Below are 27,367 nucleotides of genomic sequence, written 5' to 3'. Positions count from 1 at the left end.
TGCGTGACAAAATAGTCGAACAGTTTAAGGACAATGTTCCTCGACGTACAATTGCAAGGAATTTAGGGATTTCATCATCTACTGTCCATAATATCATCAAAAGGTTCAGAAAATCTGGAGAAATCCCTGCATGTAAGCCGCAAGGCCGAAAACCAACATTGAATGCCCGTGACCTTCGATTCCCTCAGGTGGCACTGCATCAAAAACTGACATCAATGTGTAAAGGAAATCACCACAAGGGCTCAGGAACACTTCAGAAAACCAATGTCAGTAAATACAGTTCGGCGCTACAGCCGTTAAGTGAAACTTGAAACTCTACTATGCGAAGCAAAAGCCATTTATCAACAACACCCAGAAACGCCGCCGGCTTCTCTGGGCCCGAGCTCATCTAAGATGGACTGATGCAAAAGTGGAAAAGTGTTCTGTGGTCCGACGAGTCCACATTTTAAATTGTTTTTGGAAATTGTGGATGTCGTGTCCTCCGGACCAAAGAGGCAAAGAACCATCCGGACTGTTATGGATGCAAAGTTCAAAAGCCAGCATCTGTGATGGTATGGGGCTGTGTTAGTGCCAATGGCATGGGTAACTTACACATCTGTGAAGGCACCATTAATGCTGAAAGGTACATACAGGTTTTGGAGAAACATATGCTGCCATCCAAGCAACGTCTTTTTTATGGACGCCCCTGTTTATTTCAGCAAGACAATGCCAAACCACATTCTGCACGTGTTACAACAGCGTGCGTCCTATAATGAATACGATCCAGAGTCATCATGCTTTCCTTCGCCTTTAAAATAGTCGCTTTTGGGACGGCAAGACAGCCATTCAGCCTGTGGCCGTGGTGGCCGCGGTCCATTTATGTTGTCACCGCTTACCCACTTGTTGCTCTGCTAAACTTCTGACAAGGTTGCTCGGCCCGCTAGTGGGAAAGCGAGAGTGCTGAAATCACACCACAAAATTAAAATGTAATCCTGTGAAATAATCAAAATTTTTAATAAATGTACCTGTACTTTGATTACATCTTTGTTCAGTAACTGTACGGGATCACAGTTAATTAATTTATTTATTTATTTTTAAAATCCTGAATACGTAACACCGGTAATATGTATTCTGTGACACCTGTCCAGGCACTGCTGCCGAACAGCCAAATCCACCCCACCAAAGACCCACCGCCCCCCAGAGATGGGTGTATGTGGTGCATTAAAAGAAAGGGGGATGAGTGTGTGTAATGCATTAAAATCTTGGGGGGCAGGCAGGGTGCCTGGACCGGGAAACAGCACTGACGTACTGAAACCCAGTCCGGCACCTGCACTCTCCCGATCCCACAACAGCAACCCCAGGAAACCCTGAATATGTGTGTGTGCCCAGATGTGACAATTGAAAAAAACATTTACAGTGATTGGTGTGAGTGTGTGCTAGGTGAGTGATGAAGAGGCATAGCTCCTGCAGGTCGGGCCCATCAGCCAGGACAACCACAAACAGAGAGGGCCGGCCCTACCCAGCCCCGCAGCACCAAACCCGGGAATCCCCCCAGCTCCCCCAAGTGTGGGAGGTGGACCCCCCAGACCAGGCAGGGATGAAAACCCCACACGAGAAGAGAAGGAGGTTACCGCATCGGGACACAAGGAACGGAGAGAAGAGGAGGAAGGAGGCCTGAGGAGCAACAGGGGGGCCCCACCAGTAGCCAAAGCGGGGGACCAATGGGGGTGCCAGCTGGCACCGCCCCAGCACCCGCGGAACATGGGCAAGTCACCATCCCACCATCAATGCTCTCCGGGAGGTCAATCCAGCGATTTCTCAAACTCCCCCCCCCCCCAACACACACACACAGAGGCCAGAACCACAAACACAGGGTCAAGAAGAGAAGATCCCCACTCCATGCATGTCTCCTTTCATCATGCAAATCGGTCTAAAGTGTGACAAAAAAAATGAATAAGACAAAAACAAAGTGAATGAAAAATAGAATAATAAACCTCGACAACAAAGAATAGAGAAGTCAAAAGTTTACTTTTACACTTACAAAATAGTCTTGTTATTGTCAGGTGGCACATGACCCAGACAAAAGAATCAAGAATCTAGATTTAGCATGTTGAAGAAGGGTGACCAGCTATAGTATATGTTATTGATTTTTTTCATTCCGTTCATTTTGTATTTAATAAGGGTCTGTTGCCACACCATGGCCAGAGCAGTGACAATGCTCCACTCCACCACGCACAGATCGCTGCAAGTGTGGATCATTCTCTTCTGCACTGAGAATTCATGTCTCCGTCAAGACTGTCAATTGCGCCCCATTTAAAGGGAATGAGAGAAGCCGCTTTGATTGGTGGTGAATGAAGACAGCAGTAAACACTCCCACAGTGGCACAGCCCGCCAAACCTCAGGTCCCCGCGGCTTGCGGTCGTTTCCGAAATGATCAACACCTCTGCACAGGTGCCCCGCCCGCTGCGCAGATTTACACAGTTCACAAAAATAGGGCCCTTTATTTTATTTTAAAACTGTGAGTATAAACCTGAAAGTAGTATTTCAGTAAAATAATCTGTGAAAAATATCAGCCCACTCTGGCCCCATTTTGTACATCTGACTTGAGTTTTAAGAAACCACGGCACCTCAGGGGGAAAAAAAACAACCACAGATGAAAGGTGTGACCGACGAGTGGTCAATCATTTGCTGTGCAATCGCTGGCACACTGCCGCAGCCTTGAGCAGAACCTGTTTTCTCGAGCTTTAGGAGCTTTGCTGATACTATGGTGAAATATTCACCATTGGTTAACAACAAAATTGAAAAAGGAATTGGACAAATCCAGACACAAGACAAGGGTGACCATAGAAGCTGCCTGAGCTGGGAGGATTCAGAACCGAAGTAACACACAATACATGCATACCTGCATAAATTATTCCAAAGGAAATGATGTAACTCAGTATGCAAATTGTCTCTTTAAATCTTTCTTCTGAAAAATAAACCACACCACCCTGAACCTCAGTTTTTGGCCATTCCAAGCAATCTACCCAGGTTTTTTGGTAGCTTTTTAAAAGACAACAACACAACAACAACTATAATGTATTGTTAGTACAGCCTTTGATGTTACAGGAATTCAGCCAATTGTCATAATTACAGGTACTGTATATTATGTTTCTTTGTCTTTATACTTTGTATGGCAAAACGTAGAAGGTATGTTTAGACACCAATCATCTGCTGAAAATGAGATTTGTTTTTAGTTTCATATATGCACAGCAATGTTATTAAACCAATCCCTGCACACATGGAGCTGTGAAAGGGACTGGAAAAACCGGAACATGCATTCCAGGCGAACACCACGAGCATGCTCACCAACCGCTTGACCATGTGATCTTCCAGACCTTTATTTTTAATACCCCACTTGCCGTATGTTGTTCACAGTAAACACACACAAGCGTTATGAAGCCCATTATCTTGAGCAGCACAAACACGGCAGTGTTTGTTTTACCTCAGTTTTGATTTAAAAACAAGCCAGAGTAAACAGCCCCTTCCGAGTGCTTCTGATTATGGACTATCAGACTCTAATTGCATGAAATGGTTATGTCCTGCCAAAGCCGACAGTCTATAGTGAAGTGCATGTTTGACTGCAAACAGAGTGAAGAGACTGTACAGTCAATGTATCAACAGACAAAGGGACATACAGAAATAATTGTTACTAATATGATTTATGATTACATTAAGTCCTTCACACTTTTCACTATTTTTTCAGAATCAGAATCAGGATGATATTTATTTGCCAAGTATATAAAAAACACAAGGAATTTGTCTGCGGTAGTTGGAGCCGCTCTAGTACGACGAGACAGCTGTTTGACAAAAAATACTTTTGAAACATAAAACACCGTACGCAGAGTCACTGAGCAACGAAAGGTTACGGTAATGTGGTAAAAGTATTTATTTTTTTGACAATTGTGCAAATGACGCAGTCCTCTCGCAATTTAGAGCAGTTTGAGATGTTTACTAGAGCAATAATCTGAAACAGTGACAATTGTGCAAATGGTGCAGATACTTCTCAAGCACATGCGTGGCCAGTTTTGGTCAACAACAATATCCACTCCTGGAAGCCGTCACCTTATCGTGGTGGAGGGGGTTGTGTGTCCAATGATCGTAGAAGCTAAGTTGTTTGGGGCTTCACGCCCCTGGTAGGGTCACCCATGGCAAGCAGGTCCTAGGTGAGGGACCAGACTCGGCTTTTCCATGCGCAATAGACCGCGGGCACTCCGTCCGTGAGTAACTCTGAGAAAAAACTCAGTGGAATTGTGAAAGTTGGTGAAAGAAAGTCCGGAGTAAACTCCCTAATGTTTACCAAGTATCTCCTTGTGGAAGTGAGTCGCGTAATGTCTCCAAAGCTGAACAAAAAACACAAAAACACAGACAATACTAGAGAGTGCATTACTGACACAACCACACGGTTAGCGACCTTGTATATGATGTACTGTATATTTTAAGATAATACCTGGCAATCCTGTGAAATAGACTACATTTTTGGGGTTTTAAAGTAGAATGCATTTGATGTAGTTCACAAATGCTTTCGCATCTTGACATTGGAGCATTGTTAAGTTCCCTCAGGAGTTCAGTGGAGCGTAATGAGCAAGGTCCAATGCTTTGTGGGGCCTCTGTGAGATGCTGAGCAACCAGGAAAATGTTATGCAGTGTTAAATCCATGTCATTGACTCCTTGTTGCTGAAAGGATAAAGTCAATGTACCGAGTTAAATTCGCCATAGTACTTATTTCCTCCTTAAAAGGTTTTATGGATCAGAGACTGATACAGAGGTCAAATAAGACTTTAATATTGTCCGTGAATGTTTTTAATAGTACAGTGCATTCAGAGTACAGTTAATCTATTCAATGCTGTCACCGTAAATCTTGCTAAATGAATATGCATGTGTCTAAGGATGAGCATATGAAGAAACTGACTTAAAAGATTAGATTTAACAAAAAAGTCAGATTTGGGCAGGAAGCCCTGCAGTGTGAACATAGCCTTACTGTCCTCAACATGTGAGAAAATGAATGATCACTAGCAAATTGTTATCCTAATATTAACTTCATGTTCATATTTGTATTAATTTAACAGCCAATTTGACTCGTTGTCAGCTTGCCTAACGACAACCAAAAGCATTGACAACCCCGCTCATGGTGTCATGATCAAATCCCTCCCAATTTATCCAGAACTTTGTCTACTACCCCAACTAAAACAGGAATACTGTCCATCCATCCATCCATCCATTTTCTGAGCCGCTTATCCACACAATGGTCGCGGGAGCGCTGGAGCCCATCCCAGCTATCATCAGGCAGGAGCTGGGGTACACCCTGAACTGGTTGCCAGCCAATCGCAGGGCACAAACAAACAAACAACCATTCACACTCACATTCACACCTACGGGCAATTTAGAGTTGTCAATTAACCTAGCATGCATGTTTTTGGGATGTGGGAGGAAACTGGAGTGCTCGGAGAAAACCCACGCAGGCAAGGTGAGAAAATGCAAACTCCACACAGGCGGGGCCGGGAATTGAACCCCGGTCCTCAGAACTGTGAGGCAGACGCTCTAACCAGTCGTCCACCGTGCCGCCCAGGAATACTGTACAACACAAAATTTTTAATGCAACGGATGTATTTGATCTGAGTCATTGTTTTTTACATTCATGTGTGTAGTATTTGTCCTCCTGCATTGGCCCTGCTTCTTGTGTGTAGACTTTTTGTATCGACTGTACTTGGTGAGAATGACACAGAACCAACCTCCAGAACCTGCAGCACCAACGTGGTCGGTTAATGCAGCAGCTCCAAAAGGGGTAGGCCTGGTGAATACTAGGGCATTAACAGATACAACTTCTATTTTTCAGCATTTTTTCTTCTCCTGGGTCCTGGAGTTTAGATTTCCTTTTGGTGACAAGAGGCATACACCAGTGAGTCTGCCATCTTATCTGAACTCTGTCGGTATTATTATTTCCAGAGGATATTGGGCAGAGCAGTAGGATTAGCAACGCTGGCTCCTTTCAATAATTTCCAATAGAGCTTCTTTGAACTGGGTCACTCTTCTGGACTGTTGTACGTGGTGGTTTACGGACCACCTTGGTGAAATAAAAACTTCACTGGTCACCTTTTCGAGTGCAAAGATGAATGTTTTAATTGTTGTTTTAATTTACATCTTGACATGTGATGTCCAGACTGACAAAGGACTTTCTACATTTTATTGACTTTTTCCAGTCTTTGCCCTTTTTGACTTTTCAACCTTAGAGGCCATGCATTCTTACCCTATGCCTGTACTTTTTGACATCATTACTTAGACACGAGCTCCTGGTCGCCGATATCGAATTATTAACTCTTCCACTACTGTTCAGTTCTCCACTGCTTTTAATTATAAAATAACTCAACCGACCCTCTTTGAGTTCATATATTGGAAAGTTTACAAAATCTGTCAGACCATCATTGACCCTGCGACACCTTTAAATACATCAACAGAAATCTAAACTTGAGCGCCGAATGACAACTTCTGGGTTTGTACCGAACCATTTTACCGCTGTTAAAGAAGCCTGGCCAGGACACATATTTTCTCTAATTTTCAGTCCATAACCAATCTTCCTTTTATATAAAAAGAATACTGGAGATCAGCTACAGTAAACCCCTGCAGGGGCGTTTTGCAGGGGATAGCGACCAAACCAGGCTAAGGGTTTTTTAATTGCATATAGGTGCCACAAGATGGCGGCAAAGCACTTAAAACCCAGAGGATCATAAAGCATCAACAAAATTCATCTAGCATGTGCAAAATGATGAACCCATGGTACATAAACAGATGTATTCAGTAGTTAAATTATTCAGCACAAACAAATCACCTTCACATGAGGCTCATCATAGTATTAGCATACTAGCCGGAATAACACGCTAGCGCAACAAAATGCGCACTAACCCGTTACGGGATAAGTTTTGGCATTTACACACAAAAATAAATATTAGGGAATACAGGCAAATTCTAATGGCAAAGTAGTAGACTACATGGGCTATGGGGAGCTGCATAGGGAGGGAAGCCAAACAAACTTTTACTTTCAGTTTCATGCTGAAAGTACACAAAAGGTGCATTCAAGGACCGCCAAACAGAACGGGACATCTCATATGCAATTGAAAAAAACGCCATCTATTAATTAATCCTAACAACAAAAACAACACCAAAATTCCACAACATGGTGCCAAAATAATACTTTTACTGCTTTGGCCTGAGCACAAAAACAGCAAATATATTAGTTTTTCAGCAAATAACAGAGGAAAGGTTCCAAAAAGCACTTTAAAAAAATCCACAAATCTGCAAATTTGGAAATGCTGAATTGGAGGCGGATCCAAAAAGGGTGGGTACTCTTGACTGCTGTTTGGTGCAACATTTGCAAAACAAAATTTACACTTTTAAGTCTTCGACTCATGCAGGCCTGTTTCCCTGTATAATGACACTGTAATTATACAATGGTAAATGGAAAAAGTAACTGCAAAACTGCTGCTCAAACGAATCACTCATATTTAACGAGTGGCATGTCTTGCATTTTCTAAAAATATTTTTGAACACACTAGAAACAGAAACCAGGCACTAAAAACATTACATGGTGTTGACCTTTAGATTCCTATACACACACGAGATTTTTGATGTCTCCTGTCAAGATTAATGGTTTATTTCACAGTTATTTTCGAGAGCACTGAGGCCTGGCAAAGATCCAATTGGTGCCACCGTCCACCCTTTCCCTCAAAATAGACAGCCCACTGTTGACAGATTCTCTGAGGAAAATATAGGCTTGTTTACTGCCAGTGAAAGTGCGTCAGCCTGCAGCCTCTGTGCCCTGTGTGCACCAACATCACAGGCAGTACAACTATGGTACACAATGCATCAGGAGGACGCTGTCAAACCAAGAAATTTTGAGCAAAATGCAGAGCAATGTAGAGCAGGCATGGGCAACTGGAGCCCCACGGGCCACATGCGGGTGCCATGTGAATCGCAACGTGGAGACAAGAGTCTATGATCCAGACTCAGTTCCCGCTCAGTGAGGTATGTGAATGGGAATAGTTGTCTGTCTCTATATACACCCTGAGATTGATTGCTAGGATAAGCTTTAGCTCACTGTAACCCTTAACAGGGTCAGAGAAAATGTATGCATAGATGATGTGCTATCTTGATACTGAAGCACTGTCCAGGTCTAACTGCTGCCATTATATAAGATTTATTAAAGGAAAGGCAGTTTAAAAGAAACAACATTCCTTAACTATTATTAAGTGTAAAATAACTTCACCACTGACATTAGACATGATGCATACAAGACATGACCTTGAAGAAAGACAATATGAGAGGGAGGAAAGATAGGGGTAGCGTTTATGAGTCGAGCCTGCAGAGGGAATATTTCCTCTCAGAGAACATAACCTTGGTGAGCACCGCTAAACACAGGAATGCACAGGCTTATTCTGCAGTCAGCTCTAATCGCTGACTAACATAGCCTCTTGAAATAACACAGATCAAAAATAAAGATGTAATTACTCTGTGAAAAAATGGTCAAGGATGAGAGCGGCCAGGAAAGGTGGTGTAAGAGCAAATTCCTTGTGCTAATAGTTAGCAGTCAAAATGCAAATAACACCACTAAATACTGGACTGTAAGCAGGGGTGGGGTGGGAGCGTTTGACAAGTGATGATGATTCCTAAATCCTAAGGAGGATGCCCAAAAGTGACTTTTTTTTTCATGGGGCACAAATCCCAGGCAGCACCCTATCAGCTATAGTTTTTGTTTGCATGTCAGGTATAATTACTCTACTGTTATGGACAACACATGATAATACAATCTAGTGGCTCAAGCGCAACACAGCAAGTGGTATGCCTCTCATCTCATGGAGAGTGTCATGGAATAAGCTGCCACATTGAAATACTGTACTGCAAGAATGTTAGAAGTGGAGAGGCACAATTGCCATTTGCAAAAAATGGAAAACCCCTGCAGCCAACTATATTTGACCTTCTGTCAATAAGGCTCTCTGTAGAGTATTATGGACAGCACTTCATGTAAAGATGAACTTGCTGTTAACTAGTCCATTTTGAACCCCATGCAGTCAGCCAGCTACTATAATAAGCAGGGCATGAGAGAAATAAAGGCTGTCCCCATTCCACTTCTGCCCACCAAGGTCAATTTCTTGCTATCAGGAAATCACAGGGTGAGGTAAATGAGGGGGAGGAGGACGATAGGAAAGTAAAATCATTTCAAAGGAGGGCCTGTGGGACCACGGAGAAAGGCAACAAAGAAATCAGCTCCCCTTTCAGTCTTTACAAATGGCCTGAGATTAGTGAGGAGTAAAAAGAAAATAGTATATGGCGGGGAGGTGTTCCTAATGTGCTTGGGACCTGCATTCAAAGCTCAATCTTATGGAACAAACACTGTTGATGACTAAGGACAATTAGAAAATTCTGGTATTCAGAGGTTCTAAAAAGGTGCATGCGCGTGTGGTTGTGATCAATGACAGATTAAATCACACAACTCTGTTAAAACAATGCACATTTTTAATTCACTCATTTTTAATTTGCTCGTCAATTCCTGGTGATATAATTTGCAAGGAATTGCAAAATTTGTCAAATTGCTTACATATGGAAATGAATCCGACTTACTGCCGACAATGTGGACCAAACTCTGACACCCGTCGTACAGGACCCGTATCAGGGGGTCCGGCACACCATAGTGCTGGACTACCCGAGGGACACAGTCGAACGCCTTCTCCAAGTCTACAGAGCACATTTAGACTGGTTGAGCGAACTCCGATGCACCCTCGAGAACCCTGCCGAGGGTGTAGAGCTGATCCACTGTTCCAGGGCCAGGACGAAAACCACACTGCTCCTCCTGAATTTGAGATTTGACTTCCCGATGGACCATCCTCTTCAGCACCCCCGAATAGACCTTACCAGAGAGGCTGAGGAGTGTGAGCCTACTGGAGTTTGAACACAACTTCCAGGCCCTCTTCTTAAAAAGGGGGACCACCACCCCGGTCTACAAAAGAGGCACTGTCCCTGATGTCCACGTGATGTTGCAGAGTTGTGTCAAAAAGGACAGGACTACAACATCCAGAGCCTTAAGGAACTCCGGGTGGATTTCATCTATCCCCTGGGGCCTGCCACCGAGGGTTTAAACCTCGGTGACTTCAAACCCCAGTGATAGGAGAGCCCGCCTCAGAGTCCCCAGAATCTCCTTCTTCATAGGAAGGCGTGTCGGTGGAATAGAGTGGGTCTTCAAAGTATTGCTTCCACTGACTCACAGCATCCTGAGTTGAAGTCAGCAATGCCCCATCCCCACTATACACAGTCTTGGTGGTGCACTGCTTCTCCCCTCCTGAGATGCCGGATGGAATTTCCTCGAAGCTGTCCGGAAGTCGTTCTCCATGGCCTCACCGAACTTGTTCCATGCTCGGGTTTTTGCCTCACGACCACCAAAGTTGCATTCCGCTTGGCCTGCCAGTACCCATCAGCTGCCTCAGGAGTCCCACAGGCCAAAAAGGCCTGTTAGATCCTTCTTCAGCTTGACGACTTCCCTTACCGCTGGCGTACACCAACGGTTCGGGGATTTCCGCCACGACAGGAACCGACGACCTTACAGCCACAGCTCCGGTTGGCCGTGTCAACAATGGTTGACAATTACCGCTGCAACATTTGAAAAGGACTATGAATGGAATGTTTAATTAGCAACTCATACAATAGAGTATGAGTTGAATGAGAGCTGCTTTCGATGTTCATCCTGAAAAAAATGATTTGTCAATCACATAGATATAGAATATTGATGTTGATTTACACATTTATCCTCATGTGCTTAGTCATCGCTTATTTTTCAGATATGTAAAAAGATAACTTACCTGGGAACTGGTAACCATAACTTGGCACAAAACTACCATATCCTCTGCCATATGTGGCTACAACGTTGGGATAACCTGAACAAGAAAAAAAACATCTTGAACTAAAATGTAATTTAAAAATAATGCATTGTGAATAAATAAAATAAAATAAACCTCATTCAAATATGTAAATCAGGTGTAAAAAAAATATTTATGCACCATATAGTCAGGTGGAACAGGCTGCTGCTAAGGTTGGATTCACACGACATGAATCAAGGGATACTGTACAATTTCAATGATTTTGCTTCCAAGTGGAACAATTCAAATAAGTGTCATTGCAGCGTAGAAAGATTAAAAAATAATAATAATAACGTATCGAACTGTAAATTTTGTAGGACGAATAAAGGTCATCTGTTTTTTTATCGTGAATCAGATATCCTCAGGTTGGAACGAGGCCTCTTCCAAATGTGGATGAAAATAAAAGAAGCACACAAACGTATAGATTGGATTAAACCCGTCAATTCAAAACTGATATCATTAAAATCTGCCAATCTGTGATGTATAAACACACACATCTGCCCAAACAACACAAATAAAAAGCACTGAAAAGCATAGAAAAAAAGCATTTCTATATCTACATCTAAATAGGTTACATTAGAAGTATATCGATCTTGAAATGAGGTAAATAATTGCCTGCTGCGGACAACAGAAATATTGAGGTTACTTACGGTCACTCTAACCAATGGGGTGGAGCGTCTGCCCAGGCCATTTACATGTACACATGCTGATTGTTTCATATGTTCAGTGAATGAGTGATATCAGAAATGTGAATCTTGAAATGTATATGGTAAATAGACATTAGATATGGCATTAAATTTGAATGCATTGTACATTCTGCCTAAAATGTAACCATCTACATTTTGTCATTATATTTATTTTTATTTGTTCCTATTTATAGTTGAACGTAATGTTGAATAGGATAGAAAGTGTGAGACTGAAGTTCTCTGAATTTCTAAAAGCAGAAAAGGAGGCAGAGGCTTCAGTTATCAAGCTCCCCTCCTGTGAAACTATCTTCCAGATTTGTTTCGGGGGCACTGACCCTCTGAGTATTATTGAGACTTAAATCTCTCTTTTTGATAAATCTTGTTGTCAGGGCTGACTCAGGCAAGCCTGGCTTATCTCTTAGCTAAGATGACTTCGGCCTCGACTGGAGGGCATCCCTTAGGATGCACCAAGTTCCTCTCGCTTCCTATATTTGCCTGTTCACATTCATATTCTGCGCATGTATGTCACTAATCTCTCTCTCTCTCCCATTGGTACATTAAGAAATTTGTTCAATTTGTTCCGTGACCACGCTCGTAACTCAAAAGACTCAATGGACTCTTAAATCATATTTCCACATTGAAATGAATGGATATGCCATTCATTCGTTCCAGCCCCTTCCAAAAAACATTTTTAACAAGGAAAAATACTACTCTATAATCTTGTACTTTATATTACTCATATTCATATTACTCCAATTCTAAAGTCTGTACACTGGCTCCCAGTCAGCTATAAAATAGACTTTAAAGTTCTGCTACTGGTCTATAAATCACAAAATTGTTTAGGTCCTGAATACAATGATAAACTTTATTGTTTTTAGCAAATAATCATTAACTTAGAATTTTATGGCTGCAACACATTCCAAAAAAGCTGGGACAGGGGGCAAAAAAGACTGAGAAAGTTGAGGAATGCTCATCAAACACCTGTTTGGAACATCCCACAGGTGAACAGGCTAATTGGGAACAGGTGAGTGCCATGACTGGGTATAAAAGGAGCTTCCCTGAATTGCTCAGTCATTCACAAGCAAAGATGGGGCGAGGTTCACCTCTTTGTGAACAAGTGCGTGTCTTGCCATGCCCTGCCTACAGTCAGGCAGACACAAAGAAGAATTGTACTTCTTCCTCTACTACTATTGTAAGTGGACTCAGTAAGATTCTCTAATAATTGTAATTTTGGTAGAGGATAAAGAATATATACACTGTGAGTATTGTTTTATTATCTGTTTACATGTGTTGTTCCGCCGTTTTGTGTTCAAATATCCGTTGCTTCTATGACCGTGACTATCGATGCTAACCATGAGCATGTCAATACCATTTTGCATTGTTTCCTGAGGCGAACCTGTGGCTGTTTAAATACACTTGTAATTTTCTTTGTTTAGTTTAGTTTGACAGTAAACTTCAACTGGGAGTGACATTCAAAAGCTTGAAGCCTCTTTTTTTGATTAATTGTTCACTATTTGCCAAACTGCTGCTTATTGTGGAGTTGAATTGAGTTCACTGTCACCAGACAGCGCTTGTATCTCAAGTTTACGCTCGCAGATCAAAGCAAAAAAAGCGGCTGAATGATGGCTCGTATCTCGAAAACTCGTAAATCCGGTCATTCGTATCTCAAGGCACCACTCTATGTGGCAATAATTCTATTCAATAATATTTTTGGTGCTGAGCAAATTCAGTAAGCTCAAAAACTTGTCGGACTTAGACATCAACATTTTTCCTTAACTAGCGATATGTTATATGGTAAATTCTGGGGTATGAAAAAGTAAATACCGTATTTTCCGCACCATAAGGCGCACCGGATTGTAAGGCGCAGTCTCAATTACGGGGTCTATTTCTGTACTTAAGCCATACATAAGGCACACCGTATTATTCGGAGCATGCTAAAACAAGGTAACGGAAGCAAAACAGTGAGTTTGGTTGAATTTTATTCTACTACGCATTTAAAAATACACTCACGTTATTTTTTTGATCAATCTTTTGTCACAAATCCATCGAAGTCCTCATATTCTGTATCTGAATTGAACACCTGGGCAATTTCGCCATCAAACATGCCGGGTTCCCTCTCGTCATTGTCGGAGTCAGTCTCGGGTTCAGCAACGATGCCGGCTTTTGCGAAAGCTCGGACAACAGTCGAAGCAGATACCTTAGCCCAGGCATCCACAATCCATTCACATATGGTGGCGTAAGGTGTTTGCCGTCTCTCATCCATTACTCCCACGCCGCTCGCAACTTTACTTTGAACGCCTTGCTTACACCAATGTCCAGCGGTTGGAGTCGCTGGCAGTTGCTGTGCCACGGTAGTCCTTGAGCGGATGGCGAGATGGCGCCTTTTCATAAAACGAACGCACAAACACTGACCTCCTTGAAAGTGTTCAATCTTGACGTCTTGTGCTATCGTTATTGCCTTCAGTCGAATGGTGACTGTAGAGACGCTTCTCCTGGCTGTTCTTGTGCTTGATTTTGAATTCTCTCACGGCTGCTCTATTCCCATTTACAATCGCGTAACTGCTAGCCTGTAGTTTGAATTGTGCCTCGTAAGCATGTCTCTTCGCTGATGCCATTTTAGGGGGTCCTTAGCCAAACAAATGTTGTTTAGCAGCATACCGGAAGTACAGTATACCTACCGGAGGCGTGGAGGAGATAAGCGTACGTACTGTACGTAGCTTTACGTAATGTTCTCTAATTGGTTTATCACTGCCAGCGTACCAAGTGTCCGTATTACGTCCCTATGTCAGCGGGAAATTGTCCGACAGTCAATCAAGCGGAGCGCTTACCAAACTCATACAAAAACATTTTGGAACTCAGTACACACATAAGGCACACCGGGTTAAAAGGCACACTTTCGATTTTTGAGAAAAGTAAAGGCTTTTAAGTGCGCCTTATAGTGCGGAAAATACGGTACATGCCAAAACCCCATGTACGCCCGCCACAATAAAACGGAACAGTTTACTTACTCAGCATGCCCATACCAAGCATGAACGCATCCATTGTATATGGCAGACATCTGGCCCGACCCCGTGTCCCAGATGGGTACATTACTTCTTTTGGTTGCGCTTTTTTGCATTCTACCTGTGAATCATAGGCAATAAAGGCACTGTAATGTGAGAAATGGGGGGAAATAAAGCTATGGAGAGTAGAAATTCTGAATTATATTTAGCATTATTTGGTAAGTTCTGAAAGCCTCTGACAGCATTACATTAGAAAATATACATCCATATAATATAATCCAAGTCTTTGTCTGAAGACTGTTTATCTATTGTATATTCTCCATCCATCCATCCATTTTCTGAGCCGCTTCTCCTCACTAGGGTCGCGGGCGTGCTGGAGCCTATCCCGGCTATCATCGGCCAGGAGGCGGGGTACACCCTGAACTGGTTGCCAGCCAATCGCAGGGCACATACAAACAAACAACCATTCACACTCACAGTCACACCTACGGGCAATTTTAGAGTCTCCAATTAATGCATGTTTTTGGGATGTGGGAGGAAACCGGAGTGCCCGGAGAAAACCCACGCAGGCACGGGGAGAACATGCAAACTCCACACAGATGGGGCCGGGGATTGAACCCGGGTCCTCAGAACTGTGAGGCTGACGCTCTAACCAGTCGTCCACCGTGCCGCCTTGTATATTCTTTTAGGTTTAATATTTCTCCAATGCAACCTTGTTTGGAAACACAATCTGCCACTCAAACTGCTCAACAAGAGCGGCCGACCAAAGCTGTAACGTGGTCGGTGTTTGTCGTGGTGGCAATTCCTGAACCCGTTGGTGGACATCAGTCAAGCTGAAGGAGTCTAATCGGGCCATGTTGGCCTGTGGGACTCTGGAGACAGATAATGGGTACTGGCAGACCAGCTTTTGTGGTCGCTGATTAAAAAAGGAGTTTGGTGAAGCCATTGAGAACGGCTTCCGTACAGCTTTGACAAAGTATTGGTCCACCATCTGGCATCTCAGGAGGGGGAGGCAAGCGCACCGTCAACACTGTGTATAGTGGGGACGGTGCGCTGCTGACTTCAACTTAGGACATTGTGAGTCGTGGGTAAAATATTTCAAAGACCTCCTCAACTCCACTAATATGCCTTTCTTTGAAGAAGTGTCTGGGGACTCTGAGGCGGGTTCTCCTAGCTCTGGGGTTGAAGTCGCCAAGGTAGTTAAAAAGCCCCTCGGTGGTAGGATCCGGGGATGGATGAGATTCGTCTGGAGTTCCTCTGGCTCTGTATGTTGTGGAGCTGTCCTGGTTACAAGCCTCTGCAACATCGTGTGGACATCGGGGATTGTACCTCTGGATTGGCAGACTAGGGTCGTGGTGCCCATTTTTAAGAAGGGTGCCCACAGGGTGTGTTCCAATTTCAGGGCGATCACACTCCTCAGCCTCCCTGGTAAGGTCTATTGAGGGGTTATGGAGAGGAGGGTCCGTCGGGAAGTCGAATCTCAGATTCAGGAGGAACAGTGTGGTTTTGGTCCTGGCTGTGGAAGAGTGGGTCAGCTTCTACACCCTCAGCAGACTCCTGGAGGGTGTAAGGGAGTTCGCCCAACCGGTCTATATGTGCTTTGTGGACTTGGAGAAGGCGTTCGACCGTTTCCCTCTTGGAGACCTGCAGAGGGACCTCCTGGAGTATGCTGTACCACCCCCTTTGATACAGACTGTTCAATTCCTTGTACGACGGGTGTCGGGAGTTTGGTCCGCATTGCCGGCAAAAAGTCGGATTAATTTCCAGTAAGGGTTGGACTCCAGCAAGGCTGCCTTTTGTCACTGGTTCTGTCCACAGACTTGTCAACCTATAAAAATTCACTTACAGAACAATTTGTTCAAATTTGTCTGAATTTCCATATTTTTAAAAACTTTGTGAAGAACATTACCTTGCCTCAGTCATAATCATAATTGTTAATAAATGATGTCTTCAATATTTGTCATTTTAGCGTTTTTATTTCATCAACCTTGTAATGGCAGACGCAGTTGCAGCCTGAATCAAAGAACCAGTACATGAGATTTCGAAGTTCAATCATCAAAAATATCTGTGTTTTTAGATTAATTAGCATTTTTCCAATTCTGTTTTCAACCCTGGTAACAAAAAAAATAAATAGTCTATAAAGCATACTAATTAGATCTCAAACATTAAAATTAAGACTCAGCACTCTATTCTGCAAACAAATAACTGCTGATAGACTGAATTGGATCGTTTATGTATGGACAATAGTTTTGGTTTCTATTTTGTGCAATGTACTTCTTGTACATGTCTTCTCTTTCATGCTATTTATATAATGTAATTATATTTGCTACAGTTTATCCACAATTGATGCTGAAACGATGCAAATTTCCCCATTGTGAGACTAGTAATAAAGGTTATCTTATCTTATATTACAAATATTTATTAATCGATAATGATATACTTTTAATCCACCCATGTTTTGAAGTGACGTGTCCAGTGACGTACTAATTAATTTCCAGTTCAGACGCGACGTCCTGTGTGGCCATGTATCATTTTATATTTATACTTCTAAACGTATTAATTGGCCTGTTATTTTGTTGTTGAAAGTGGCTTTAGTATTGTGTCTCTGTTTTTTGGCAGATGATGTGGTTCTGTTGGCTTCAAACTATGATCTATCACAGCCGAGTGTCAAGCTGTTGGGATGAAAATCAACACCTCCAAATCTGAAGCCATGGTTCTCAGTCGGAAACAGGGTGGAGTGCCCTTTCCAGGTCAGGAATTAAATCCTGCCCCAAGTGGAGGAGTTCAAGTATCTTGGGGTCTTGTTCATGAGTGAGGGAAGAATGGAGTGTGAGATCGATAGGCGAATTGGTGTGGGGTCTATAGTGATGTGGACCCTACTAATCAATATTGTCGTGGTGAAGAAGGAGCTAAGCTGAAAGGCAAAGCGTTCAATTTACCGGCCAATCTACGTTCCTACGCTCACCTATGGTCACAAGCTATGGATCATGACGGAAAGTCCAAGATTGTGGATACAAGCAGTTGAAATGAGTTTTCCTCCTCCGGGTGTTCAGGCTCTCCCTCAGCGACAGGTTGAGAACATTGGTCTTCCGGGAGGGACTCAGAGTCGAGCTGTTGCACTTCCGCATCGAGAGGAGCCAGATCAGGTGGCTGGGGCATCTGCCCCCAGGACGCCTCCCTGGTGGGGTGCCCTTGGGTAGACCCAGGATACGACTATGTTTCATGGCTGGCCTGGGAACACATCGGGGTCCCCCCAGAAGCGCTGGACAAAGTGGCTGAGGGGAGGGAAGTCTTCTTTTTTAAAGTTGTTGCCCCCGTGACCCAACCGTGGATAGGTGGAAGAAAATGGATTGATGGTTCATCACCAGGGAATGTAAAAACAAAAACAAAAAAAACTATCACAGGTGCACATTAGTGGTGCATGATCCAAATAAATCAAATGAAGGATGGTACATTTGCCTGAAAGAAACTGAAACTGTGAAAGAAACTGTCAGTGCTTCAGTTATCAGCAATAGAGGGATGCTTGAGTCGAAAATGTTGGACCTGACTCTTGATCTTCTATCTTATACTGTACCTTATTTTCCTTGTCAAAATTGTCACTCCTATTGGATTCATTGTGTTGAGTGTGTTTTGTCATTTTACACCCTGTTCTGTTCATAGGATATGAAAGTAACACCGAGTTACATTAAGACAAGCAATTTCGGCGCATCCTGTGACAGAACTCATCATTGTTTTGCACTGTATTGCATGGGTCTGCACACATTCACACCCAAGTTTATGTTGATCAGAAACAAGTATTCACAATCTTAATTAAATCCATGAATGGTTTCCCAAGAAAAAGCTAGTGGTGTTAGATAATTGCTGCCATGCTAGATGAAGCACACAAGCACGCAGAACACATTTTAAGTAAAACACGAGCCACTCACCATTTTATTATTGATTTCGTGAAAATGGATGTCACAGACTTTCTCCACCAGATCTTCATTTTCAAATGATACGAATCCAAAACCTGTATAGCAAGAGGAACAGCAAGAAGAGAGAGGGGAGGGAAGATGAGCAAAGGGGTTTTATATATATATTTTTATACTGATTTTAATCATTCAAGGTGAAATTCAACGTACACGCTGCTGTGTGTACAACCCCAATTCCAATAAAGTTGGGATGTTGTGTTAAACATCAATAAAAACAGAATACAATGATTTGCAAATCATGTTCAACCTATATTTAATTGAATACACTACAAAGACAAGATATTTAATGTTCAAACTGATAAACTTTATTGTTTTTAGCAAATAATCATTAACTTAGAATTTTATGGCTGTAACACATTCCAAAAAAGCTGGGACAGGGGGCAAAAAAGACTGAGAAAGTTGAGGAATGCTCATCAAACACCTGTTTGGAACATCCCACAGGTGAACAGGCTAATTGGGAACAGGTGGGTGCCATGACTGGGTATAAAAGGAGCTTCCCATAATTGCTCAGTCATTCAGAAGCAAAGATGGGGTGAGGTTCACCTCTTTGTGAACAAGTGCGTGAGAAAATAGTCAAACAGTTTAAGGACAATGTTCCTCAACGTACAATTGCAAGGAATTTAGGGCTTTCATCATCTACGGTCTATAATATCATCAAAAGGTTCAGATAATCTGGAGGAATCACTACATGTAAGCGGCAAGGCCCAAAACCAACATTGAATGCCCGTGGCCTTCGATCCCTCAGGCGGCACCGCATCAAAAACCGACATCAATGTGTAAAGGATATCACCACCTGGGCTCAGGAAAACTTCAGAAAACCAATGACAGTAAATACAGTTCGGCGCTACATCCGTAAGTGCAACTTAAAACTCTACTATGCAAAGCAAAAGCCATTTATCAACAGCACCCAGAAACGCCACCGGCTTCTCTGGGTTGAGGTGATCTAAGATGGACTGATGCAAAGTGGAAACGTGTTCTGTCGTCCGACGAGTCCATATTTCAAATTGTTTTGGGAAATTGTGGACGTTGTGTCCTCCGGGCCAAAGAGGAAAAGAACCATCCAGACTCTAATGGACACAAAGTTCAAAAGCCAGCATCTGTGATGGTATGGGGCTGTGCTAGTGCCAATGGCATGGGTAACTTACACATCTGTGAAGGCACCATGAATGCTGAAAGGTACATACAGGTTTTGGAGAAACATATGCTGCCATCCAAGCAACGTCTTTTTCATGGACGCACCTGCTTATTTCATCAAGACAATGCACATTCTGCACATGTTACAACAGCGTGGCTTCGCGGTAAAAGAGTGCGGGTACTCGACTGGCCTGCCTGCAGTCCAGACCTGTTTCGCATTGAAAATGTGCGGCGCATTATGAAGCATAAAATACGACAACGGAGACCCCGGACTGTTGAACAGATGAAGCTGTACATCAAGCAAGAATGGGAAAAAATTGCACCTGCAAAGCTTCAACAATTAGTGTCCTCAGTTCCCAAACATTTATCAAATGTTGTTAAAAGAAAACGTGATGTAACACAGTGGTAAACATGACCCTGTCCCAGCTTTTTTGGAACATGTTGCAGCCATAAAATTCTAAGTTAATGATTATTTGCTAAAAACAATCAAGTTTATCAGTTTGAACATTAAATATCTTGTCTTTCTAGTGTATTCAATTAAATATAGATTGAACATGATTTGCAAATCATTGTATTCTGTTCTATTTATGTTTAACACAACATCCCGACTTCATTGGAATTGGGGTTGTACATGTGTTAGACACCACAATTAAACCAAATCACACAGATGCAGGTATGCAAGGAGAGATGTAAGAATAAAGGGGCCCACAAACAGTGCTGCACCTCTTGAATTGGGCAAGTGGGCATGGTGCCTTTGGAAGGGCACCTTGACAGAGGTCAGGAAGCAGACTAACATCTCTCCAACAGCTAGTTGCCATTTTTACATTTTGATCCTCTGGTTCGAAAGCACAAGTCTTCACAGCTGAACTACAGGCACCCCCCCCCCCCCCCCCATGCTTCCTCTTGTATCGTAGAAGTTGTTGATCATGACAAGTCTGAATACTAAACCCGACAATACTAAAATGATCAATACAAGCATCTGAATAGCTGACAGCCATGATAAAAAAATTTCCCAATGTAAATTGTATTTAATCTCTCAAATTGACTAGCCAATAACCATTGTGAATGACGAAAGCAGTATCACAGATCAGTCATCTATCAATAATCATGTATCATTGGAAAATAAATCCCCTTAAGACACATTTCTCCTATTTGCACGATTGGCTGAATAATTGTCTCTACCTGTTGCACCCTTTTCTTTTATTGCCGGCAAATGTGGTCGTTCTAGTGTTTTAGTGAGCTCTATAAGGGAGCTCTACAAGTGAGCAGTACAAACACTTGAAAGATTACATAACACATTAGTTTGACTGTAACATTAAAAAAACATGTACCAACCTTATTCCAACTCAAACCATCCATCCATTCTCTGAACCGGTTATCCTCACTAAGGTTGCAGGTGTGCTGGCACCTATCCCGGCTAAATTTGGGCAAGAGGCGGGGTACACCCTGAACTGGTTAGCAGCCAATTGCAGGGCACATAAAAAAAAAACAACCATTTACACCTACATAACATTTCGAGTCTTCCATTAACCTACCATGCATGTTTTTGGAATGTGGGAAGAAACCAGTGTACCCGGAAAAAACGTATACAGGTACGGGTAGGACATACAAACTCCAGATTGGAAGGCTGGATTTGAACCCAGGACCTCAGAACTGTGAGACGGATGTGCTAACCAGTGTTTCACCATGCTGCCCAACTGAAACCATAAAGAGAATTTTCAAAAGTTGTACGTAACAGTCCCTAATGATTTGAAAATCAAATGTTTTGCATAACGGAGAGCGCAACCTGACATTGACAATAAATAGAGGAGTAAAATTCAAGTAGCGACAATGTAACATTTATTTCATTGGATTACAAAAAAAACTACAAATATACAGTGCCACCAAAAAGTATTCACACCCCTTCACGTTTTCCAAATTTGGCTTAGTTACAGACTTAATTGTAAAGTTGATTTCAGTATAGTTTTCTTTAAAAAACAAAAATGACCTTACTAAGTCAGAAGAAAAATGCTTCATTGACTCTAATTTCACTCAGGTTACCTCGGCCTTTTATAACTGTAGACAAAGAGGAGTCTCAATATTAGTCCATAAAAGACTACTTTTTACAATAAATAGTACAGTAGCAGATCCAGAAGGCCGATACATAATTATACAGGCTACAATATTTAACAAGCTTAATACAATTGTCCATCCATCCATTTTCTGAACCGCTTCTCCTCACTCGGGTCGCGGGCGTGTTGGAGCCTATCCCAGCTATCATCGGGCAGGAGGCGGGGTACACCCTGAACTGGTTGCCAGCCAATCGCAGGGGACATACAAACAAACAACCATTCGCACTCACAGTCACACCTATGGGCAATTTAGAGTCTCCAATTAATGCATGTTTTTGGGATGTGGGAGGAAACCGGAGTGCCCAGAGAAAATCCACGCAGGCCCGGGGAGAACATGCAAACTCCACACAGGCGGGGCCAGGGATTGAACCCAGGTCCTCAGAACTGTGAGGCTGACGCTCTAACCAGTCGGACACTGTGCCCCCCCAATTGTCAATGTATACGCTCCAAATAAAGATGATCCAGCCTTTTTTCGCATGCTCTTTTCACACTTGTTCAACTTGTCAGCCATTTCTACAATTATTATGGCAGGTGATTTTAACCTTACGCTAAATCCCCTAATAGATCGCTCAAATCTCAAAAATAGTAATCAGCCACAATGCTCCAATATACTAGAGCAGTATATGGATGACTTTGGTCTCATTGACATATGGAGGCTGAAAAACCGTACAAAAAGAGAATACACATTTTTCTCATCAGTTCACCGCTCTTTCTCAAGAATAGATTTCTTTCTTTCAAACATTTTGGCAGCTCAAAGAATTACTCCCAAAATACATCCAATCATCATCAGCGATCACGCACCGATTTCTCTCAATCTAAAAGTTGAATCAAACCGTCACAGAATTACATAACACATTAAAAAATATTCAACCGGGACGGGCGCCTGGCCCGGACGGAATCCCTGTAGAATTCATTAAACATTTTTGGCCAATAGTAGCGCCTCCAGTGCGGCCCACACAACCTGGAGCTGAACACGCTCAAGACTGTAGAAATGATTGTGAACTACAGGAGGCATACTTCGCCACAGCTGCCCCTCACGCTGTCCAGCTGCCTTGTGTCAACCGTCGAGACCTTCAAGTTCCTGGGAAGTACAGTCTCTCAGGACCTGAAGTGGGCGATCAACATCAACTCCGTCCTCAAAAAGGCCCAGCAGAGGATGTACTTCCTGCGTTTTCTGAGAAAGCATGGCCTGCCACAAGAGCTGCTGAGGCAGTTCTCCACAGCGGTCATCGAATCAGTCCTGTGTTCTTCCATCACAGTCTGGTTTGGTACTGCTACAAAAAAGGACAAACTTCGACTGCAACGGACAATCAAAACTGCTAAAAGGATTGTCGGTACCCCCCTACCCACCCTTGAAGACTTCCACGCTGCCAGAACTAAGACAAGAGTGTGTAAAATCCTCTCGGACCCTCCACATCCCGGTCACCGGCTCTTCCAGCTCCTTCCCTCAGGTAGGTGCTACCGATCAGAATCAGAATCAGAATCATCTTTATTTGCCAAGTATGTCCAAAACACACAAGGAATTTGTCTCCGGTAGTTGGAGCCGCTCTAGTACTCGTGCACTCACTGTAGTTGTCTCGCCATGCTGCACTATTTGCATATACTGGCCACTCATGCCAGAGTAGCATCTGCTCCATTGCACACTGTTTGAGGAGTATCTGTAACATTTGCACAACCAACATTGTCCCAGATTATCGCACTACTCGTCACTTTAAACCGCATACACTCCTTGAAGTCTCAGCGCATATCTTCTGGCTCTGATACCCCTAGAGATTCAGCCTTTATACAGAAGGTATCCTTTGGCTGTACTGTATCTGTTTGCATAATGTAAAGGTCAACCCCACTACAAAGGCCATGAGGGATTTCAACTGCTCAAAAATGTCATGTCATTAATAGTCGCTTGGTATCCTGAATAATATCATTATCCAACAAGGATGACATGAATCACAAAATCCATTTCCTCTGACATGTAATAGAGCAGCTTGTTAAACACTAGTACTAATACTCGGATGGGAGTTTTTCAGCAGAACTAAAGAAATGTCTCAATTAACAAGGCCTCAGGAGAAACTAGTCCTCCATCTTGACTTACTGCACCTTTGTCTCCCACATGGATAACATGGCGGCACGGTGGCCGACTGGTTAGAGCGTCAGCCTCACAGTTCTGAGGACCCGGGTTCAATCCCCGGCCCCGCCTGTGTGGAGTTTGCATGTTCTCCCCGTGCCTGCGTGGGTTTTCTCCGGGTACTCCGGTTTCCTCCCACATCCCAAAAACATGCATGAATTGGAGACTCTAAATTCCCCGTAGGCATGACTGTGAGTGCGAATGGTTGTTTGTTCCTATGTGCCCTGCGATTGGCTGGCAACCAGTTCAGGGTGTACCCCGCCTCCTGCCCGATGACAGCTGGGATAGGCTCCAGCACGCCCGCGACCCTAGTGAGGAGAAGCGGCTCAGAAAATGGATGGATGGATGGATGGATAACATGTTTAAAAAGCCAATCGTCAAAATACATTTTGAAGTTGGAGGTAACATTGTTGAGAAACTATGTTTAGGACTTAATACCAAATCTGACTTTGCACTAGTAAAGTGAGTCAGTTATTCACGGTGGACGACTGGTTAGCACATCTGCCTCACAGTTCTGGGGACTAGGAATTAGTGCTATTATACGTTGTACAAGCCAGGAGCATCAAAGTGAGACACAGACATTTGGTTTTGCATGCCGACGCTAAGTGAATTACCAGCACCAGGAGCATCAAAACGGAGAAAAAAGACACCTGGTTTTGCACCAGACCGCTAAATTAATTAACTTCCACCTCCCAGCCAGACCGGGACAATGGACGGCGTACTAGCGACGGCCACAGGCGGCGGAACGCAACTGCAAACGCGGGTTCATAAACCACAGTCTTCACTGGACTTGACTGGGATCTAATATTTTAAGAACTTTACATGAACGCCACTAGTGACTCTATTTCTGCAAACTTCAATGTCTGATGTCAAATCTGTTGTCAACTGAACCAGATGAAATGTTTCACCCCACAACACGAATGCCACTTTGCAAATATTACAGACTTCTCAACAATCACATAACATTTGAAACATTCGTTACAGGGATGGAAGAGGATGGGCATGTGACAATGCAAAGCGGTGCGAGTTTCCCCTGACCGCGTGGAAAGCATTGCCACTGCCAGCAGGCTGGCCCACCTGCACTGTAAGTGCGTCTTTTGATCTTTGCTTCCTTTTCCTGCAAACCATCCCTCGTGAGCGCTCTTGCCAACCCCCGGAAGGTCGACCCGCCTGCCTGAATTGGTCAACACACGTAAGTCAAACTTGCGGTCTACTAAAAGTACAGATTAGTGCATATTTGGGTTTTAAACTAGCGACAACAGGAATTCCAGCTATAGGTATTGACACCCCATGCTCACTACCAATCTCACATCACAAGTCAGTTTCCTTTGCCAATGTTCGTCTATACTTTGTTTGTTTTGTGTTTTTCTGTATCGCGTCCCTGTCGATGCCCCATGTTAGATCATCTATTTTGTTGGCATACTTTGAGTGTGTGATATGATTATGGTTTTTGGCCATGAAATAGGAGAAGCCACCTCTTGAGTCCTCAGACTCTCCTCCTTCTTTGGAAGGTATCTTGTTGGGATTAAGAAGGTCTTCAAATTATCCCCTCTACCAACCCACAACCGCCCCAAAATAAGGTCAGCATCGCCCCATCCATCCAATCACAGTGTTCATAGCATCCCACTTCCCTTTCCTGAGATGAGAGGAGACTCCACTCCTCCATTTCCAGAGACTGTCCTGATCCTGTCCTGTTGCTTTTGAGAGCCATGTGAATCACATGTTCACTCCACAACATATATCAAAGTCAAACAATGTGTATGGGCAACAATTTCATTGTTGTCTTATTTTTTTCCGTTTTCCTAGAAATAACTGACAAATTTATTAAAGCTGACATAAATACAGTTTGGACTTGAAATAGAGACACATTGATCCAAAAACCATGGGAGGATTTCCTCTGAATCAACAACTTTGCATTTGTGAGAGAGTGAGAAGGAGACAAGAGGATAGAGAGGTAAACAGAAAGGAGAAAGAGAGGTGGCTGGTAGAAAAGACAGACAGAGAGCTTTTCTAATTAGATGATGGCAATGCTCGTAGACTACTTTAATAGCAATCTAGGTGTGTGATAAATGAGACACTGAAGCCTTGTGGATGGTGTTATCTTTCTGCTACCATGGATTTATTGCTCTCAATCTCAGCATTCACACTTGAATATCAATTGTGAGGCTGCTGATTGCTAGCACACAAGCTATAAGTGGGGCTCTTGCCCAGGACAAACAAATACAGGATTACACTTGTCAAAGCTGATCACATGCATGGCAGTAATTATTTAAACACTAGAACTGTGCCTGTTTAGTGAATATCAAACAGCAAATACCATGCATCATGGACTACTAGCCTTTGGGGGTTAAACATGTCTACATCTATCTTGGTTTCGGCAAACGATAGAAACAAAACCACATATGGTAGACGCGTGTTTTTTTGGGTCCATACGTTAATACTATACATACGATTACTTTTGAAGTTTTACAGTGTAAACTGTCAGTTCAGCCACATATCTGCAATCCGCTATATGTTCGATGTCCAACATGTTGGGCACAGTGCTCAGGGGGCACTTCCAAAAAGATGGCAACCATGATTGAAAATAAAATACACAATTGATTTCAAAGATAGTAATGCTTTAATCCATGAACAAAATATAGCACCAACAAAAATGTATGTGATTCATTATATTGTACAAAGCTATTTAGAACAGTGATTGTTAAAGTATGGTATGAGTACCAGTACTGGTACGCGGGCTCTCTCTAGTGATATGCAAAAGAATCCCTGAATTACTGAATTAGTAACATGAAGCTTGATTTATTAAATGAAGCTTGTAGGAATGCATACAGCCAGCTTAACCTTTTTAAAATTAAGTACAGTAAAAAAATTTCCAAGTCCAGTACAATACATTTGCATTTAATCTTGTATAACTGTTTGTTTTTAAACATTTATCGAAGTACAATTTTTGCATATGTCATGTGCAATAAATTTTAATGGAATCAGTATTACAGTACATGTTTTGCTTTTCCTATATGTTCAAACTGTGCATTATTTTACAGTGGCTTACAATGCTAAATATAGTGTACTTTTCAGGAATAAAGCCTCTGCATCATTTTTTGATGTACACTTTGGCCTACTATGTTACTTATTTTAATGTTGGTCATCATGATGGTACTTGGAAAGCTAAGTATTTTTTGAGCTGGTACTGATGTAAAATGTTTGAGGAGCACTGATTTATAAGGACAATTGTGTACCATTGAATTAACCAGGGCCCCCGCAGAGAATTTTTTTTAATTTTAACATCAATTAAGCAATCTGGAAGACTCTGAAGACTAGAATCAGGGGAAATAAATGAAAATAAAATTTAAAAAATGTTTCACGCAGAAAAACAAGTACATGTTGCTGTACAAATTAAAAACGTTTTTGTTTTGGCCTCCAAC

The 27,367-nt window shown here is 42.7% G+C and overlaps 1 protein-coding gene across 12 annotated transcripts in view; it reads right to left on the bottom strand.

Annotated features, from left to right (window-relative positions):
- Window positions 1–27,367, bottom strand: part of LOC133482458 (RNA-binding protein Musashi homolog 2-like) — a 103,740-nt gene that overhangs the window by 16,904 nt on the left and 59,469 nt on the right. For 11 of the 12 annotated variants that reach the window (XR_009789796.1, XR_009789797.1, XM_061782607.1 and 8 more), the window contains 3 exons: window positions 18,534–18,616; window positions 14,614–14,728; window positions 10,863–10,937 (listed from right to left, as the gene is read on the bottom strand). Coding sequence is in view for 10 of the 12 variants with exons in the window: in XM_061782607.1 (XP_061638591.1) it covers window positions 10,863–10,937; window positions 14,614–14,728; window positions 18,534–18,616 (273 nt within the window). In the remaining 2 variants the exon portion in view is untranslated. The remainder of the gene's footprint in view (window positions 1–10,862; window positions 10,938–14,613; window positions 14,729–18,533; window positions 18,617–27,367) is intronic. The other variant, XM_061782615.1, reaches the window with a different exon arrangement.

The sequence above is a fragment of the Phyllopteryx taeniolatus genome, chromosome 8, assembly GCF_024500385.1.
Source record: "Phyllopteryx taeniolatus isolate TA_2022b chromosome 8, UOR_Ptae_1.2, whole genome shotgun sequence".
NCBI lineage: Eukaryota > Metazoa > Chordata > Actinopteri > Syngnathiformes > Syngnathidae > Phyllopteryx > Phyllopteryx taeniolatus.
Note: the sequence above shows the minus strand (reverse complement) of the source record. Positions and strands in the feature narration are given on the sequence as shown.